The sequence below is a fragment of the Neoarius graeffei genome, chromosome 1, assembly GCF_027579695.1.
Source record: "Neoarius graeffei isolate fNeoGra1 chromosome 1, fNeoGra1.pri, whole genome shotgun sequence".
Lineage (NCBI taxonomy): Eukaryota > Metazoa > Chordata > Actinopteri > Siluriformes > Ariidae > Neoarius > Neoarius graeffei.
In genome coordinates, this window is record NC_083569.1 from 6844980 (window position 1) to 6864410 (window position 19431).

General features: G+C 44.4%; 1 protein-coding gene across 2 annotated transcripts in view; it reads right to left on the bottom strand.

Moving 5' to 3' along the window:
* pigk (phosphatidylinositol glycan anchor biosynthesis, class K) overlaps nucleotides 1–19431 on the bottom strand; it is a 94973-nt gene that overhangs the window by 62610 nt on the left and 12932 nt on the right. For both annotated transcript variants that reach the window (XM_060928942.1, XM_060928952.1), the window contains exon 9: nucleotides 10700–10875. In XM_060928942.1, the coding sequence (XP_060784925.1) occupies nucleotides 10700–10875 (176 nt within the window). The remainder of the gene's footprint in view (nucleotides 1–10699; nucleotides 10876–19431) is intronic.

Sequence of the window (19431 nt, forward strand, 5' to 3'; positions counted from 1 at the left end):
CCCTCTCTCACTGTGCATCTCTCTCTCTCCCCCTCTCACTGTGCATCTCTCTCTCTCCCCCTCTCTCACTGTGCATCTCTCTCTCTCTCCCCCTCTCTCACTGTGCATCTCTCTCTCTCCCCCTCTCTCACTGTGCATCTCTCTCTCCCCTCTCTCACTGTGCATCTCTCTCTCCCCCTCTCTCACTGTGCATCTCTCTCTCCCCCTCTCTCACTGTGCATCTCTCTCTCCCCCTCTCTCACTGTGCATCTCTCTCTCCCCCTCTCTCACTGTGCATCTCTCTCTCTCCCCCTCTCTCACTGTGCATCTCTCTCTCTCCCCTCTCTCACTGTGCATCTCTCTCTCTCCCCCCTCTCTCACTGTGCATCTCTCTCTCTCCCCCTCTCTCACTGTGCATCTCTCTCTCTCCCCCTCTCACTGTGCATCTCTCTCTCTCTCCCTCTCTCACTGTGCATCTCTCTCTCTCCCCTCTCTCACTGTGCATCTCTCTCTCTCCCCTCTCTCACTGTGCATCTCTCTCTCCCCCTCTCTCACTGTGCATCTCTCTCTCTCCCCCTCTCTCACTGTGCATCTCTCTCTCTCCCTCTCTCACTGTGCATCTCTCTCTCTCCCCTCTCTCACTGTGCATCTCTCTCTCTCCCCCTCTCTCACTGTGCATCTCTCTCTCTCCCCCTCTCTCACTGTGCATCTCTCTCTCTCCCCTCTCACTGTGCATCTCTCTCTCCCCTCTCTCACTGTGCATCTCTCTCTCTCCCCCTCTCACTGTGCATCTCTCTCTCTCCCCTCTCTCACTGTGCATCTCTCTCCCTCTCACTGTGCATCTCTCTCTCTCTCACTGTGCATCTCTCTCTCTCCCCCTCTCTCACTGTGCATCTCTCTCTCTCCCCTCTCTCTCACTGTGCATCTCTCTCTCCCCCTCTCTCACTGTGCATCTCTCTCTCTCCCCCTCTCTCACTGTGCATCTCTCTCTCTCCCCTCTCTCACTGTGCATCTCTCTCTCCCCCTCTCTCACTGTGCATCTCTCTCTCCCCCTCTCTCACTGTGCATCTCTCTCTCTCCCCTCTCTCACTGTGCATCTCTCTCTCTCCCCCCTCTCTCACTGTGCATCTCTCTCTCTCCCCCTCTCTCACTGTGCATCTCTCTCTCTCCCCCTCTCACTGTGCATCTCTCTCTCTCTCTCCCTCTCTCACTGTGCATCTCTCTCTCTCCCCTCTCTCACTGTGCATCTCTCTCTCTCCCCTCTCACTGTGCATCTCTCTCTCTCCCCCTCTCTCACTGTGCATCTCTCTCTCTCCCCCTCTCTCACTGTGCATCTCTCTCTCTCCCCCTCTCTCACTGTGCATCTCTCTCTCTCCCCCTCTCACTGTGCATCTCTCTCTCTCCCCCTCTCACTGTGCATCTCTCTCTCTCCCCCTCTCTCACTGTGCATCTCTCTCTCTCTCCCTCTCACTGTGCATCTCTCTCTCCCCCTCTCACTGTGCATCTCTCTCTCTCCCCCTCTCTCACTGTGCATCTCTCTCTCTCCCCCTCTCACTGTGCATCTCTCTCTCTCCCCTCTCTCACTGTGCATCTCTCTCTCTCTCTCCCTCTCTCACTGTGCATCTCTCTCTCTCCCCCTCTCTCACTGTGCATCTCTCTCTCTCCCCCTCTCTCACTGTGCATCTCTCTCTCCCCCTCTCTCACTGTGCATCTCTCTCTCTCCCCCTCTCTCACTGTGCATCTCTCTCTCTCCCCCTCTCACTGTGCATCTCTCTCTCCCCTCTCTCACTGTGCATCTCTCTCTCTCTCTCCCCTCTCTCACTGTGCATCTCTCTCTCTCCCCCTCTCTCACTGTGCATCTCTCTCTCTCCCCCTCTCTCACTGTGCATCTCTCTCTCTCCCCCTCTCTCACTGTGCATCTCTCTCTCTCCCCCTCTCACTGTGCATCTCTCTCTCTCCCCCTCTCACTGTGCATCTCTCTCTCTCTCTCCCTCTCTCACTGTGCATCTCTCTCTCTCCCCCTCTCTCACTGTGCATCTCTCTCTCTCCCCCTCTCACTGTGCATCTCTCTCTCTCCCCCTCTCTCACTGTGCATCTCTCTCTCTCCCCCTCTCTCACTGTGCATCTCTCTCTCTCCCCTCTCACTGTGCATCTCTCTCTCCCCCCTCTCACTGTGCATCTCTCTCTCTCCCCCTCTCTCACTGTGCATCTCTCTCTCTCCCCCTCTCACTGTGCATCTCTCTCTCCCCCTCTCTCACTGTGCATCTCTCTCTCTCCCCCTCTCACACTGTGCATCTCTCTCTCTCCCCCTCTCACTGTGCATCTCTCTCTCTCTCTCCCTCTCTCACTGTGCATCTCTCTCTCTCCCCCTCTCTCACTGTGCATCTCTCTCTCTCCCCCTCTCTCACTGTGCATCTCTCTCTCCCCCTCTCTCACTGTGCATCTCTCTCTCTCCCCTCTCACTGTGCATCTCTCTCTCTCCCCTCTCTCACTGTGCATCTCTCTCTCTCCCCCTCTCTCACTGTGCATCTCTCTCTCTCCCTCTCTCACTGTGCATCTCTCTCTCTCCCCCTCTCTCACTGTGCATCTCTCTCTCTCCCCCTCTCACTGTGCATCTCTCTCTCTCCCCTCTCACTGTGCATCTCTCTCTCTCCCCCTCTCACTGTGCATCTCTCTCTCTCTCCCTCTCTCACTGTGCATCTCTCTCTCTCCCCCTCTCACTGTGCATCTCTCTCTCTCCCCCTCTCACTGTGCATCTCTCTCTCTCCCCCTCTCTCACTGTGCATCTCTCTCTCTCCCCCTCTCTCACTGTGCATCTCTCTCTCTCTCCCCCTCTCACTGTGCATCTCTCTCTCTCCCCCTCTCTCACTGTGCATCTCTCTCTCTCCCCCTCTCACTGTGCATCTCTCTCTCTCCCCCTCTCACTGTGCATCTCTCTCTCTCTCCCTCTCTCACTGTGCATCTCTCTCTCTCCCCCTCTCTCACTGTGCATCTCTCTCTCCCCCTCTCTCACTGTGCATCTCTCTCTCTCTCTCCCTCTCTCACTGTGCATCTCTCTCTCTCCCCCTCTCTCACTGTGCATCTCTCTCTCTCCCCTCTCTCACTGTGCATCTCTCTCTCTCCCCTCTCACTGTGCATCTCTCTCTCTCCCCTCTCTCACTGTGCATCTCTCTCTCTCCCCCTCTCACTGTGCATCTCTCTCTCTCTCCCTCTCTCACTGTGCATCTCTCTCTCTCCCCCTCTCTCACTGTGCATCTCTCTCTCTCCCCTCTCACTGTGCATCTCTCTCTCTCCCCTCTCTCACTGTGCATCTCTCTCTCTCTCCCCCTCTCTCACTGTGCATCTCTCTCTCTCCCCCTCTCACTGTGCATCTCTCTCTCTCCCCCTCTCTCACTGTGCATCTCTCTCTCTCCCCCTCTCACTGTGCATCTCTCTCTCTCCCCCTCTCACTGTGCATCTCTCTCTCTCTCCCTCTCTCACTGTGCATCTCTCTCTCTCTCCCCCTCTCTCACTGTGCATCTCTCTCTCCCCCTCTCTCACTGTGCATCTCTCTCTCTCTCTCCCTCTCTCACTGTGCATCTCTCTCTCTCCCCCTCTCTCACTGTGCATCTCTCTCTCTCCCCCTCTCTCACTGTGCATCTCTCTCTCTCCCCTCTCTCACTGTGCATCTCTCTCTCTCCCCCTCCTCACTGTGCATCTCTCTCTCTCCCCCTCTCACTGTGCATCTCTCTCTCTCCCCCTCTCACTGTGCATCTCTCTCTCTCTCCCTCTCTCACTGTGCATCTCTCTCTCTCCCCTCTCTCACTGTGCATCTCTCTCTCTCCCCCTCTCACTGTGCATCTCTCTCTCTCCCCCTCTCTCACTGTGCATCTCTCTCTCTCTCCCTCTCACTGTGCATCTCTCTCTCTCCCCCTCTCTCACTGTGCATCTCTCTCTCTCCCCCTCTCTCACTGTGCATCTCTCTCTCTCTCTCCCCCTCTCTCACTGTGCATCTCTCTCTCTCTCCTCTCACTGTGCATCTCTCTCTCCCCCTCTCACTGTGCATCTCTCTCTCCCCCTCTCACTGTGCATCTCTCTCTCCCCCTCTCACTGTGCATCTCTCTCTCTCCCCCTCTCTCACTGTGCATCTCTCTCTCCCCCTCTCACTGTGCATCTCTCTCTCTCCCCCTCTCTCACTGTGCATCTCTCTCTCTCCCCCTCTCTCACTGTGCATCTCTCTCTCTCCCCCTCTCTCACTGTGCATCTCTCTCTCCCCTCTCTCACTGTGCATCTCTCTCTCTCCCCTCTCACTGTGCATCTCTCTCTCTCTCTCCCTCTCTCACTGTGCATCTCTCTCTCTCTCCCTCTCACTGTGCATCTCTCTCTCTCCCCTCTCTCACTGTGCATCTCTCTCTCTCTCCCTCTCTCATTGTGCATCTCTCTCTCTCCTTCTCTCACTGTGCATCTCTCTCTCTCTCCCCCTCTCTCACTGTGCATCTCTCTCTCTCCCTCTCTCACTGTGCATCTCTCTCTCTCCCCTCTCTCACTGTGCATCTCTCTCTCCCCTCTCTCACTGTGCATCTCTCTCTCCCCCTCTCTCACTGTGCATCTCTCTCTCTCTCCCTCTCTCACTGTGCATCTCTCTCTCTCCCTCTCTCACTGCATCTCTCTCTCCCCCTCTCTCACTGTGCATCTCTCTCTCCCCCTCTCTCACTGTGCATCTCTCTCTCTCTCTCTCCCTCTCACTGTGCATCTCTCTCTCCCTCTCTCTCACTGTGCATCTCTCTCTCTCCCTCTCTCATTGTGCATCTCTCTCTCTCCTTCTCTCACTGTGCATCTCTCTCTCTCTCCCCTCTCTCACTGTGCATCTCTCTCTCTCTCTCCCTCTCTCTGTGCATCTCTCTCTCTCTCTCCCTCTCTCACTGTGCATCTCTCTCTCTCTCTCCCTCTCTCACTGTGCAACTCTCTCTCTCCCTCTCTCACTGTGCATCTCTCTCTCTCTCCCTCTCTCACTGCATCTCTCTCTCCCCCTCTCTCACTGTGCATCTCTCTCTCCCCCTCTCTCACTGTGCATCTCTCTCTCTCTCCCTCTCACTGTGCATCTCTCTCTCCCCCTCTCTCACTGTGCATCTCTCTCTCTCCCTCTCTCATTGTGCATCTCTCTCTCTCCTCTCTCACTGTGCATCTCTCTCTCTCCCCCCTCTCTCACTGTGCATCTCTCTCTCTCTCCCTCTCTCTGTGCATCTCTCTCTCTCTCTCCCTCTCTCACTGTGCAACTCTCTCTCTCCCTCTCTCACTGTGCATCTCTCTCTCTCTCCCTCTCTCACTGTGCATCTCTCTCTCTCCCCCTCTCTCACTGTGCATCTCTCTCTCTCTCCCTCTCTCACTGTGCATCTCTCTCTCTCCCTCTCTCACTGTGCATCTCTCTCTCTCCCCCTCTCTCACTGTGCATCTCTCTCTCCCCTCTCTCTCACTGTGCATCTCTCTCTCCCCCTCTCTCACTGTGCATCTCTCTCTCCCCTCTCTCTCACTGTGCATCTCTCTCTCCCCTCTCTCACTGTGCATCTATCTCTCCCCCTCTCACTGTGCATCTCTCTCTCCCCCTCTCTCACTGTGCATCTCTCTCTCCCTCTCTCACTGTGCATCTCTCTCTCCCCCTCTCTCACTGTGCATCTCTCTCTCCCCCCTCTCTCACTGTGCATCTCTCTCTCCCCCTCTCTCACTGTGCATCTCTCTCTCCCCTCTCTCTCACTGTGCATCTCTCTCTCCCCCTCTCTCACTGTGCATCTCTCTCTCCCCTCTCTCACTGTGCATCTCTCTCTCCCCTCTCTCACTGTGCATCTCTCTCTCCCTCTCCTCTCCCCTCTCTCACTGTGCATCTCTCTCTCTCCCCCTCTCTCACTGTGCATCTCTCTCTCTCCCCCCTCTCTCTCACTGTGCATCTCTCTCTCTCCCCCTCTCTCACTGTGCATCTCTCTCTCTCCCCCCTCTCACTGTGCATCTCTCTCTCTCTCTCTCTCCCTCTCTCACTGTGCATCTCTCTCTCCCCCTCTCTCACTGTGCATCTCTCTCTCTCCCCCTCTCACTGTGCATCTCTCTCTCCCCCTCTCTCACTGTGCATCTCTCTCTCCCCCCTCTCTCACTGTGCATCTCTCTCTCCCCCTCTCTCACTGTGCATCTCTCTCTCTCCCCTCTCCTCACTGTGCATCTCTCTCTCTCCCCCTCTCTCACTGTGCATCTCTCTCTCTCCCCTCTCTCTCACTGTGCATCTCTCTCTCTCCCCCTCTCTCACTGTGCATCTCTCTCTCTCTCTCTCCCTCTCTCACTGTGCATCTCTCTCTCTCCCCCTCTCTCACTGTGCATCTCTCTCTCTCCCCCTCTCACTGTGCATCTCTCTCTCTCTCCCCTCTCTCACTGTGCATCTCTCTCTCTCTCCCTCTCTCACTGTGCATCTCTCTCTCCCCCTCTCTCACTGTGCATCTCTCTCTCTCCCCTCTCTCACTGTGCATCTCTCTCTCTCCCCCTCTCTCACTGTGCATCTCTCTCTCCCCCTCTCTCACTGTGCATCTCTCTCTCCCCCTCTCTCACTGTGCATCTCTCTCTCCCCTCTCTCACTGTGCATCTCTCTCTCCCCCTCTCTCACTGTGCATCTCTCTCTCCCCTCTCTCTCACTGTGCATCTCTCTCTCCCCCTCTCTCACTGTGCATCTCTCTCTCCCCCTCTCTCACTGTGCATCTCTCTCTCTCCCCTCTCACTCACTGTGCATCTCTCTCTCTCCCCCTCTCTCACTGTGCATCTCTCTCTCTCCTCCCTCTCTCACTGTGCATCTCTCTCTCTCCCCCTCTCTCACTGTGCATCTCTCTCTCTCCCCTCTCTCACTGTGCATCTCTCTCTCTCTCCCTCTCTCACTGTGCATCTCTCTCTCTCCCTCTCACTGTGCATCTCTCTCTCTCCCCTCTCTCACTGTGCATCTCTCTCTCTCTCCCCTCTCTCACTGTGCATCTCTCTCTCTCCCCCCTCTCTCACTGTGCATCTCTCTCTCCCTCCTCTCTCACTGTGCATCTCTCTCTCCCCCTCTCTCACTGTGCATCTCTCTCTCCCCCTCTCTCACTGTGCATCTCTCTCTCCCCTCTCTCTCACTGTGCATCTCTCTCTCCCCCCTCTCTCACTGTGCATCTCTCTCTCTCCCCCTCTCTCACTGTGCATCTCTCTCTCCCCTCTCTCACTGTGCATCTCTCTCTCCCTCTCTCTCACTGTGCATCTCTCTCTCTCCCCCTCTCTCACTGTGCATCTCTCTCTCTCTCCCCTCTCACTGTGCATCTCTCTCTCTCCCCCTCTCTCACTGTGCATCTCTCTCTCTCCCCCTCTCTCACTGTGCATCTCTCTCTCTCTCTCCCTCTCTCACTGTGCATCTCTCTCTCTCCCCCTCTCTCACTGTGCATCTCTCTCTCTCCCCCTCTCTCACTGTGCATCTCTCTCTCTCCCCTCTCTCACTGTGCATCTCTCTCTCTCCCCCTCTCTCACTGTGCATCTCTCTCTCTCTCCCCTCTCTCACTGTGCATCTCTCTCTCTCCCCTCTCTCACTGTGCATCTCTCTCTCTCCCCCTCTCTCACTGTGCATCTCTCTCTCTCCCCCTCTCTCACTGTGCATCTCTCTCTCTCTCCCTCTCTCACTGTGCATCTCTCTCTCTCTCCCCTCTCTCACTGTGCATCTCTCTCTCTCCCCCTCTCTCACTGTGCATCTCTCTCTCTCCCTCTCTCACTGTGCATCTCTCTCTCTCCCCCTCTCTCACTGTGCATCTCTCTCTCTCCCCCTCTCTCACTGTGCATCTCTCTCTCCCCCTCTCTCACTGTGCATCTCTCTCTCCCCCTCTCTCACTGTGCATCTCTCTCTCTCCCCCTCTCTCACTGTGCATCTCTCTCTCCCCCTCTCTCACTGTGCATCTCTCTCTCTCTCCTGGCATCTCTCTCCCCTCTCACTGTGCATCTCTCTCTCCCCTCTCTCTCACTGTGCATCTCTCTCTCTCCCCCTCTCTCACTGTGCATCTCTCTCTCTCCCCTCTCTCACTGTGCATCTCTCTCTCTCCTCTCTCACTGTGCATCTCTCTCTCCCTCTCTCCTGTGCATCTCTCTCTCTCTCTCTCACTGTGCATCTCTCTCTCCCCTCTCTCACTGTGCATCTCTCTCTCCCCCTCTCTCACTGTGCATCTCTCTCTCCCCCTCTCTCACTGTGCATCTCTCTCTCTCTCACTCTCTCTCTCACTGTGCATCTCTCTCTCTCCCCCCTCTCTCACTGTGCATCTCTCTCTCTCCCCCTCTCTCACTGTGCATCTCTCTCTCTCTCTCTCACTGTGCATCTCTCTCTCCCTCTCTCACTGTGCATCTCTCTCTCTCCCCTCTCTCACTGTGCATCTCTCTCTCTCCCCCTCTCACTGTGCATCTCTCTCTCTCTCCCTCTCTCACTGTGCATCTCTCTCTCTCTCCCCCTCTCTCACTGTGCATCTCTCTCTCTCTCCCTCTCACTGTGCATCTCTCTCTCCCCTCTCTCACTGTGCATCTCTCTCTCTCCCCCTCTCTCACTGTGCATCTCTCTCTCTCCCCCTCTCACTGTGCATCTCTCTCTCTCTCCCTCTCTCACTGTGCATCTCTCTCTCTCTCCCTCTCACTGTGCATCTCTCTCTCTCCCCCTCTCTCACTGTGCATCTCTCTCTCTCTCACTGTGCATCTCTCTCTCCCCCCTCTCTCACTGTGCATCTCTCTCTCCCCTCTCTCTCACTGTGCATCTCTCTCTCCCCCTCTCTCACTGTGCATCTCTCTCTCCCCCTCTCTCACTGTGCATCTCTCTCTCCCCTCTCTCTCACTGTGCATCTCTCTCTCCCCCTCTCTCACTGTGCATCTCTCTCTCCCCCTCTCTCACTGTGCATCTCTCTCTCCCCCTCTCTCACTGTGCATCTCTCTCTCCCTCTCACTCACTGTGCATCTCTCTCTCCCTCTCACTCACTGTGCATCTCTCTCTCCCCTCTCTCACTGTGCATCTCTCTCTCTCCCCCTCTCTCACTGTGCATCTCTCTCTCTCCCCCCTCTCTCACTGTGCATCTCTCTCTCTCCCCCTCTCTCACTGTGCATCTCTCTCTCTCCCCCTCTCACTGTGCATCTCTCTCTCTCTCCCTCTCTCACTGTGCATCTCTCTCTCTCCCCCTCTCTCACTGTGCATCTCTCTCTCTCCCCCTCTCACTGTGCATCTCTCTCTCTCCCCCTCTCTCACTGTGCATCTCTCTCTCTCCCCCTCTCTCACTGTGCATCTCTCTCTCTCTCTCCCCTCTCTCACTGTGCATCTCTCTCTCTCCCCCTCTCTCACTGTGCATCTCTCTCTCTCTCCCCCTCTCTCACTGTGCATCTCTCTCTCTCCCCCTCTCACTGTGCATCTCTCTCTCTCTCCCCCTCTCTCACTGTGCATCTCTCTCTCTCTCCCTCTCACTGTGCATCTCTCTCTCCCCCCTCTCACTGTGCATCTCTCTCTCTCCCCCTCTCTCACTGTGCATCTCTCTCTCTCCCCCTCTCACTGTGCATCTCTCTCTCTCCCCCTCTCTCACTGTGCATCTCTCTCTCTCTCTCCCTCTCTCACTGTGCATCTCTCTCTCTCCCCCTCTCTCACTGTGCATCTCTCTCTCTCCCCCTCTCTCACTGTGCATCTCTCTCTCTCCCCCTCTCACTGTGCATCTCTCTCTCTCTCTCCCTCTCTCACTGTGCATCTCTCTCTCTCCCCCTCTCTCACTGTGCATCTCTCTCTCTCCCCCTCTCACTGTGCATCTCTCTCTCTCCCCCTCTCACTGTGCATCTCTCTCTCTCTCTCCCTCTCTCACTGTGCATCTCTCTCTCTCCCCCTCTCTCACTGTGCATCTCTCTCTCTCCCCCTCTCACTGTGCATCTCTCTCTCTCCCCCTCTCTCACTGTGCATCTCTCTCTCTCCCCCTCTCTCACTGTGCATCTCTCTCTCTCCCCCTCTCTCACTGTGCATCTCTCTCTCTCCCCCTCTCACTGTGCATCTCTCTCTCTCCCCCTCTCACTGTGCATCTCTCTCTCTCCCCCTCTCTCACTGTGCATCTCTCTCTCCCCCTCTCTCACTGTGCATCTCTCTCTCTCCCCCTCTCACTGTGCATCTCTCTCTCTCCCCCTCTCACTGTGCATCTCTCTCTCTCCCCCTCTCACTGTGCATCTCTCTCTCTCCCCCTCTCACTGTGCATCTCTCTCTCTCTCCCTCTCTCTCACTGTGCATCTCTCCCCCTCTCTCACTGTGCATCTCTCTCTCTCCCCCTCTCTCTCACTGTGCATCTCTCCCTCTCCATCTGAACTCTGTCCACATGAGTGTTTTCACACCTATTACTTCAAAGTAGAGGAAATAGAAAAATCCATACTTTTGCTTTGTTTTCACGCTGAACAGAATTAAACCAACCAGACAGAAAGCAGCGTGTCTGACGGGTGTCGAGCTGAAAACGCCCCCCTGCGACCCTTTCCTTCATTTACTGCTCAGAAAACCGACGACAGAAAAAAAACCCACAAACAAATCTTTCCTCAAGTGGCGCGAAATACACAGTAAAATAACTCTTTAATAAATAAAATTCATTTAAGTCGTTTAGCGACTTGCACGCAGCGTTTCCTGTCTCTGTCCGGTGCCTGATGGATCGCTGTCTCGGCGTGTGGGGGATTTATTTGAATCAAACCCAAATAAAACACCGCTTACGTGACTGCGGACGCTTCCTCTGCGGGCGCGGTCAGGTTCAGCACCTCCCGTGTGATCTCCACCTTGCGCACGCTGCCGAAGAAGTCGGTGATCAGGACGCTGCCGGGGTGTCGCAGGAACAGGTCGGTACGGTGGCCCGGTGTGGACACACACTGGCTTTGAGGACACACCTTAAACTGCGATAAAGAAACGACATTTTTAGAGAAGAATACTTTCCAACCCCTGTTTGCGTTTTCACAGTTCTTTATGTTCGAAGAGTAAATAACAAAAACAAGCAAATAAACAAATTAAATCATCATCAGCCGAGCGAAACACGCTGGATAACCCAAGGTTCGTTCAGATTTTTAAAAAATGTTTCAGTGTGTTATATTTTAATGACGTAAGGTTACAGCCTTCGTCTCGGAGAACGTCAATGTTAAAAAAAATAAAGTTCTGATTCAAGCAGAGTGACCTGATAATCAGGGACCCAGAGCTTTTATAGCAGACCATCATAAAATCACAGAAGCGCTCACTGCCGTTTCTGCTTCATCGCACATGTACTCGATTTCTTCCTCCATCTCGGTCTGTGATCCTGAGGTTCTGGTTCTGTCAGGACCGAATCCTCTAAAACATCACATCACATCGATCCGGCTCGGCCTGAAGACGGGCGCTTCACGCAGAAATAAAAGGCAGATCAAAACGAATTCGGCATGCCGCCCGAGTCGGACGAGTGGCTGAGAACCTGCTGAGACGGAGAGAGAAAAGGTCGGCTTCCTGCGCGTTTCAAAGCGCTTGACCTACACGTGGATCAGGGAGTCTGTTTAAAGTGGCCACGCTTTTCATCTCCTCGCTGCAGACGCCCGAGACGATTCGGCTGGAAGGGAAGCTGGAGAACTTTAGCACGTTAAATCTCTCGCTTGGTTCATGAAAAAATAAAATAAAATAAAATAAAATCCAGGCTTGTAATTAAGCTAAATATGTATGACATTGATTCCAAGTTACCATAATGACCTACAGAATACCGTAATTACCCTAAATTTACTGTCACTATAATTACGAATTATCCTTATAAAGATTACCGTATTCACGACGTTTTTACAATTTTAAAATCACCTTAATTACGAGTCATCCTTCTAAAGGTTACCTTAATTAAGACTTTTTTACAAATTTGTTGCCTTAATTACAAGTCATCCTTCTAAAAGGTTACCTTAATTATGACATTTTTACAAATTTGTTGCCTTAATTACGAGTCATCCTTCTAAAGGTTACCTTAATTACGACTTTTTTACAAATTTGTTGCCTTAATTACAAGTCATCCTTCTAAAAGGTTACCTTAATTATGACTTTTTTATAAATTTGTTGCCTTAATTACGAGTCATCTTTCTAAAGGTTACCTTAATTACGACATTTTTACAAATTTGTTACCTTAATTACGACATTTTTACAAATTTGTTGCCTTAATTACAAGTCATCCTTCTAAAGGTTACCTTAATTACGACTTTTTTATAAATTTGTTGCCATAATTACGAGTCATCCTTCTAAAGGTTACCTTAATTATGACTTTTTTATAAATTTGTTGCCTTAATTACGAGTCATCTTTCTAAAGGTTACCTTAATTACGACATTTTTACAAATTTGTTACCTTAATTACGACATTTTTACAAATTTGTTGCCTTAATTACGAGTCATCCTTCTAAAGGTTACCTTAATTACGACTTTTTTACAAATTTGTTGCCTTAATTACAAGTCATCCTTCTAAAGGTTACCTTAATTACGACTTTTTTATAAATTTGTTGCCTTAATTACGAGTCATCTTTCTAAAGGTTACCTTAATTACGACTTTTTTACAAATTTGTTGCCTTAATTACAAGTCATCCTTCTAAAGGTTACCTTAATTACGACTTTTTTATAAATTTGTTGCCATAATTACGAGTCATCCTTCTAAAGGTTACCTTAATTATGACTTTTTTATAAATTTGTTGCCTTAATTACGAGTCATCTTTCTAAAGGTTACCTTAATTACGACATTTTTACAAATTTGTTACCTTAATTACGACATTTTTACAAATTTGTTGCCTTAATTACGAGTCATCCTTCTAAAGGTTACCTTAATTACGACTTTTTTACAAATTTGTTGCCTTAATTACAAGTCATCCTTCTAAAGGTTACCTTAATTACGACTTTTTTATAAATTTGTTGCCTTAATTACGAGTCATCTTTCTAAAGGTTACCTTAATTACGACATTTTTACAAATTTGTTACCTTAATTACGACATTTTTACAAATTTGTTGCCTTAATTACGAGTCATCCTTCTAAAGGTTACCTTAATTATGACTTTTTTATAAATTTGTTGCCTTAATTACGAGTCATCCTTCTAAAGGTTACCTTAATTACGACTTTTTTACAAATTTGTTGCCTTAATTACAAGTCATCCTTCTAAAGGTTACCTTAATTACGACTTTTTTATAAATTTGTTGCCTTAATTACGAGTCATCTTTCTAAAGGTTACCTTAATTACGACATTTTTACAAATTTGTTACCTTAATTACGACATTTTTACAAATTTGTTGCCTTAATTACGAGTCATCCTTCTAAAGGTTACCTTAATTACGACATTTTTACAAATTTGTTGCCTTAATTACGAGTCATCCTTCTAAAGGTTACCTTAATTACGACTTTTTTATAAATTTGTTGCCTTAATTACGAGTCATCTTTCTAAAGGTTACCTTATGACTTTTTTATAAATTTGTTACCTTAAGTACGAGTCATCCTTCTAAAGGTTACCTTAATTACGACTTTTTTATAAATTTGTTGCCTTAATTACGAGTCATCTTTCTAAAGGTTACCTTATGACTTTTTTATAAATTTGTTACCTTAAGTACGAGTCATCCTTCTAAAGGTTACCTTAATTATGAAGCTTTTACAAATCTGTTGCCTTAATTACGAGTCAATCTTTTAAAGGGTACCTTAATTACAACTTTTTTACAAATTTGTTACCTTAATTACGACTTTTTTACAAATTTGTTGCCTTAATTACGAGTCATCCTTCTAAAGGTCACCTTAATTATGACATTTTTACAAATTTGTTGCCTTAATTACAAGTCATCCTTCTAAAGGTTACCTTAATTATGACTTTTTTATAAATTTGTTGCCTTAATTACGAGTCATCTTTCTAAAGGTTACCTTAATTACGACATTTTTACAAATTTGTTACCTTTATTACAACATTTTTACAAATTTGTTACCTTAATTACGAGTCATCCTTCTAAAGGTTACCTTAATTACGACTTTTTTACAAATTTGTTGCCTTAATTACGAGTCATCCTTCTAAAGGTTACCTTAATTATGACTTTTTTATAAATTTGTTGCCTTAATTATGAGTCATCCTTCTAAAGGTTACCTTAATTATGAAGCTTTTACAAATCTGTTGCCTTAATTATGAGTCAATCTTTTAAAGGTTACCTTAATTACAACTTTTTTACAAATTTGTTACCTTAATTACGACTTTTTTACAAATTTGCCTTAATTACGAGTCATCCTTCTAAAGGTCACCTTAATTACGACTTTTTTATAAATTTGTTGCCTTAATTACGAGTCATCTTTCTAAAGGTTACCTTAATTACGACATTTTTACAAATTTGTTACCTTTATTACAACATTTTTACAAATTTGTTACCTTAATTACGAGTCATCCTTCTAAAGGTTACCTTAATTACGACTTTTTTACAAATTTGTTGCCTTAATTACGAGTCATCCTTCTAAAGGTTACCTTAATTATGACTTTTTTATAAATTTGTTGCCTTAATTATGAGTCATCCTTCTAAAGGTTACCTTAATTATGAAGCTTTTACAAATCTGTTGCCTTAATTATGAGTCAATCTTTTAAAGGTTACCTTAATTACAACTTTTTTACAAATTTGTTACCTTAATTACGACTTTTTTACAAATTTGCCTTAATTACGAGTCATCCTTCTAAAGGTTACCTTAATTACGACTTTTTTACAAATGTTGCTTTAATTACGAGTCATCCTTCTAAAGGTTACCTTAATTACGACTTTTTTATAAATTTGTTGCCTTAATTATGAGTCATCCTTCTAAAGGTTACCTTAATTATGAAGCTTTTACAAATCTGTCGCCTTAATTACAAGTCAATCTTTTAAAGGTTACCTTAATTACAACTTTTTTACAAATTTGTTACCTTAATTACGACATTTTTACAACTTTGTTGCCTTAATTACGAGTCATCCTTCTAAAGGTTACCTTAATTACGACTTTTTCACAAATTTGTTGCCTTAATTACGAGTCATCCTTCTAAAGGTTACCTTAATTATGACTTTTTTACAACTTTAAGTCGCCTTAACGACGAGTCATCCTTCTAAAAGTTACCGTATGTCTTTAATTACCATTTTAAGTCGCCTTAATTACGAAATCATCCTTCAAAAGGTTACCTTAATCACGAATTTATTACGATTTTAAGTCGCCTTAATTACGAGTCATCCTTCTAAAGGTTACCTTAATTACGAGCTTAAATTTACTTTCAACTTATCCTCATTTTAATGCAGCTCGGTGTTTTGTTTTGTTTTTTGTTCCCCCCCAAGCTTAATCATAAATTACCCATATTTTAGCAGATACCTGTACCTTAATTACATATTCCTGTCTGGACCTCAAGTTACCTTGATTATAAAACGCAAAATTAGTTACTATAAATCATAATTAAGGTAATTTGAATTATTATTATTAAACAAGATATATTTCTAGAATCTTACTTTCTCAAGTTAACTTGTTTTCTGATTACTTTAGGTAATCATGTTAAATTATATATAAAGTTTGTTTTTGTAGTCCTTAACTACCTTAATTGTAATTAAACTAATTCCGAGTCAGCTTAATTACAGAGTGAAATAATTTTTTTCAACAGCTTAATTACACATCATCGAGTTCAAATGTAATTGTGATTTGCATTAAATACCTTGAATTAAGAAATTTTTAAATTGCAAAATTATTTAAAAAATATAAAAAAAAACCCTCCCTACCTTAATTGTAATTTGTTCATTAGAAGTTACCTTATTAAAGTTTACCTGAAGAATGATTTTATTTCAGCTTTCAGTCGGTGTTTGTGAATGACCTTGATTACGATTTATACAAAGTTTATTACGGGGTGAATTTAATTTTGAAGCAATTCAATTATAATATTTCCTCGTGCCCCTTTAACTGCCATCAAACTGCCTTCATTACGAGTTCTTATTTTAAAATGATCTAAATTCCTTCTTACCTTCATTTCTCTTCACCTTCAGTTTGATGCATTTTAAATACGAGTTTTATATATATATATATGCGCATATTTCCTTTATTACGATTTTATGCTTTAATTACGAGTCATCCTTCTAAATCTTACCTTAATTATGACTATTACGATTTTGTTGCCTTAAATCAAGTCATCCTTATAAAAGTTACTTTAATTATGACCAAGTTGCCTTAAATTAAGAGTCAACCTTCTAAATGTTAGCTTAATAATGAGGGTTTTTTTACAAATTTGTTGCCTTAATTACAAGTCATCCTTCTAAAGGTTACCTTAATTACAACTTTAAGTCGCCTTAATTATGAGTCAGCCTTGTAAAGGTTACCTTAATTACGACTTTTTTTTTTACAAATTTGTTGCCTTAATTACAAGTTATTCTTCTAAAAGCTACCTTATGACCAAGTCGTCTTAATTATGAGTCAGCCTTCTAAAGGTTACCTTAATTACAAATGTATTACGATTTTAAGTCGCCTTAATTACGAGTCATACTTCTAAAGGTTACCTTATGACTTTATTAATTTGTTGCCTTAAGTACAAGTTATCCTTCTAAAATGTTACCTTATGACTTTATTACAATTTTGTTGCCTTAATCATGAGTGATACTTATAAAAGTTACCTTATAACGAAGTCGCCTTAATGACGAGTCATCCTTCTAAAGGTCACCTGAATTACAAATATATTATGATTTTAAGTCACCTTAATTACAAATCATCCTTAAATTACGACATTTTTACAAATTTGTTGCCTTAATTACGAGTCATCCTTATAAAAGTTACCTTAATTACGACTTTTTACGATTTTAAGTCACCTTAATGACGAGTCATCCTTCTAAAGGTTACCTTAATTATGAATTTATTACAAATTTGTTGCCTTAATTGAGTCATCCTTCTACCTTAATTACGACTTTTTTACAATTTTAAGCCGCCTTAATTACGAGTCGCCTTTCTAAAAGTTACCTTAATAACGACTTTATTATGACTCTTCCTTCTAAAGGCAACCTTAATTAGGACTTTATGATTTTAAGTCGCCTTAATTACGAGTCATCCTTCTAAAGGTTACCTTAATTATGACTTTTTTACAAATTTGTTGCCTTAATTACGAGTCATCCTTCTAAAGGTTACCTTAATTACGACGTTTTTACAAATTTGTTGCCTTAATTACGAGTCATCCTTCTAAAAGTTACCTCAATTACGACCTTTTTACAAATTTGTTGCCTTAATTACGAGTCATCCTTCTAAAAGTTACCTCAATTACGACCTTTTTACAAATTTGTTGCCTTAATTACGAGTCATCCTTCTAAAGGTTATCTTAATTACGACGTTTTTACAAATTTGTTGCCTTAATTACGAGTCATCCTTCTAAAGGTTACCTTAATTACAACCTTTTTACAAATTTGTTGCCTTAATTACGAGTCATCCTTCTAAAGGTTACCTTAATTACGACCTTTTTACAAATTTGTTGCCTTAAATTACGAGTCATCCTTCTAAAAGTTACCTCAATTACGACTTTTTTACAACTTTAAGTCGCCTTAATGATGAGTCATCCTTCTAAAGGTTACCTTAATTGTCTTTAATTACCATTTTAAGTCGCCTTAATTACAAAATCACCCTTCTAAAGGTTACCTTAATTACGACTTTATAATTTTAAATCGCCTTAATTACGAGTCATGCTTCTAAAGGTTACCTTATGAGTTTATTACAAATTTGTCACCCTAATTGAGTCATCCTTCTACCTTAATTACGAGTTTTTTACGATTTTAAGCCACCTTAATTACAAGTCATCTTTCTAAAAGTTACCTTAATTACAACTTTATTATGACATCCTTGCAAAGGTTACCTTAATTACAACTTTATGATTAAGTCGCCTTAATTACGAGTCATCCTTCTAAAGGTTACCTTATGACATTTTTACAAATTTGTTGCCTTAATTACAAGTCATCCCTCTAAAGGTTACCTTAATTACAACGTTTTTACAAATTTGTTGCCTTAATTATGAGTCATCCTTCTAAAGGTTACCTTAATTACAACGCTTTTACAAATTTGTTGCCTTAATTATGAGTCATCCTTCTAAAGGTTACCTTATGACATTTTTACAAATTTGTTGCCTTAATTACAAGTCATCCTTCTAAAGGTTACCTTAATTACAACGCTTTTACAAATTTGTTGCCTTAATTACGAGTCATCCTTCTAAAGGTTACCTCAATTACGACTTTTTTACAACTTTCAGTCGCCTTAATGACGAGTCATCCTTCTAAAGGTTACCTTATGTCTTTAATTACCATTTTAAGTCGCCTTAATTACGAAATCACCCTTCTAAAGGTTACCTTAATTACAAATTTATTACGATTTTAAGTCGCCTTAATTACGAGTCATCCTTCTAAAGGTTACCTTAATTATGAATTTATTACAAATTTGTCACCTTAATTATGAGTCATCCTTCTACCTTAATTACGACTTTTTTACAATTTTAAGCCACCTTAATTACGAGTCATCTTTCTAAAAGTTACCTTAATTATGACTTTATTATGACTCTTCCTTACAAAGGTTACCTTATTTACAACTTTATGATTAAGTCGCCTTAATTACAAGTCATCCTTCTAAAGGTTACCTTAATTACGACATTTTTACAAATTTGTTGCCTTAATTACAAGTCATCCCTTTAAAAGTTACCTTAATTACGACTTTTTTTACGATTTTAAGTCACCTTAATGATTTCATCCTTCTAAAGGTTACCTTAATTATGAATTTATTACAAATTTGTTGCCTTAATTGAGTCATCCTTCTACCTTAATTACGACTTTTTTACGATTTTAAGCCGCCTTAATTACGAGTCATCTTTCTAAAAGTTACCTTAATTACGACTTTATTATGACTCTTCCTTCTAAAGGTTACCTTAATTAGGACTTTATGATTTTAAGTCGCCTTAATTACGAGTCATGCTTCTAAAGGTTACCTTAATTACAACGTTTTTACAAATTTGTTGCCTTAATTACGAGTCATCCTTCTAAAAGTTACCTCAATTACGACTTTTTTACAAATTTGTTGCCTTAATTACGAGTCATCCTTCTAAAGGTTACCTTAATTATGAATTTATTACAAATTTGTCACCTTAATTGAGTCATCCTTCTACCTTAATTACGACTTTTTTACGATTTTAAGCCGCCTTAATTACGAGTCATCTTTCTAAAAGTTACCTTAATTACGACTTTATTATGACTCTTCCTTCTAAAGGTTACCTTAATTAGGACTTTATGATTTTAAGTCGCCTTAATTACGAGTCATGCTTCTAAAGGTTACCTTAATTACAACGTTTTTACAAATTTGTTGCCTTAATTACGAGTCATCCTTCTAAAAGTTACCTCAATTACGACTTTTTTACAAATTTGTTGCCTTAATTACGAGTCATCCTTCTAAAGGTTACCTCAATTACGACTTTTTTACAAATTTGTTGCCTTAA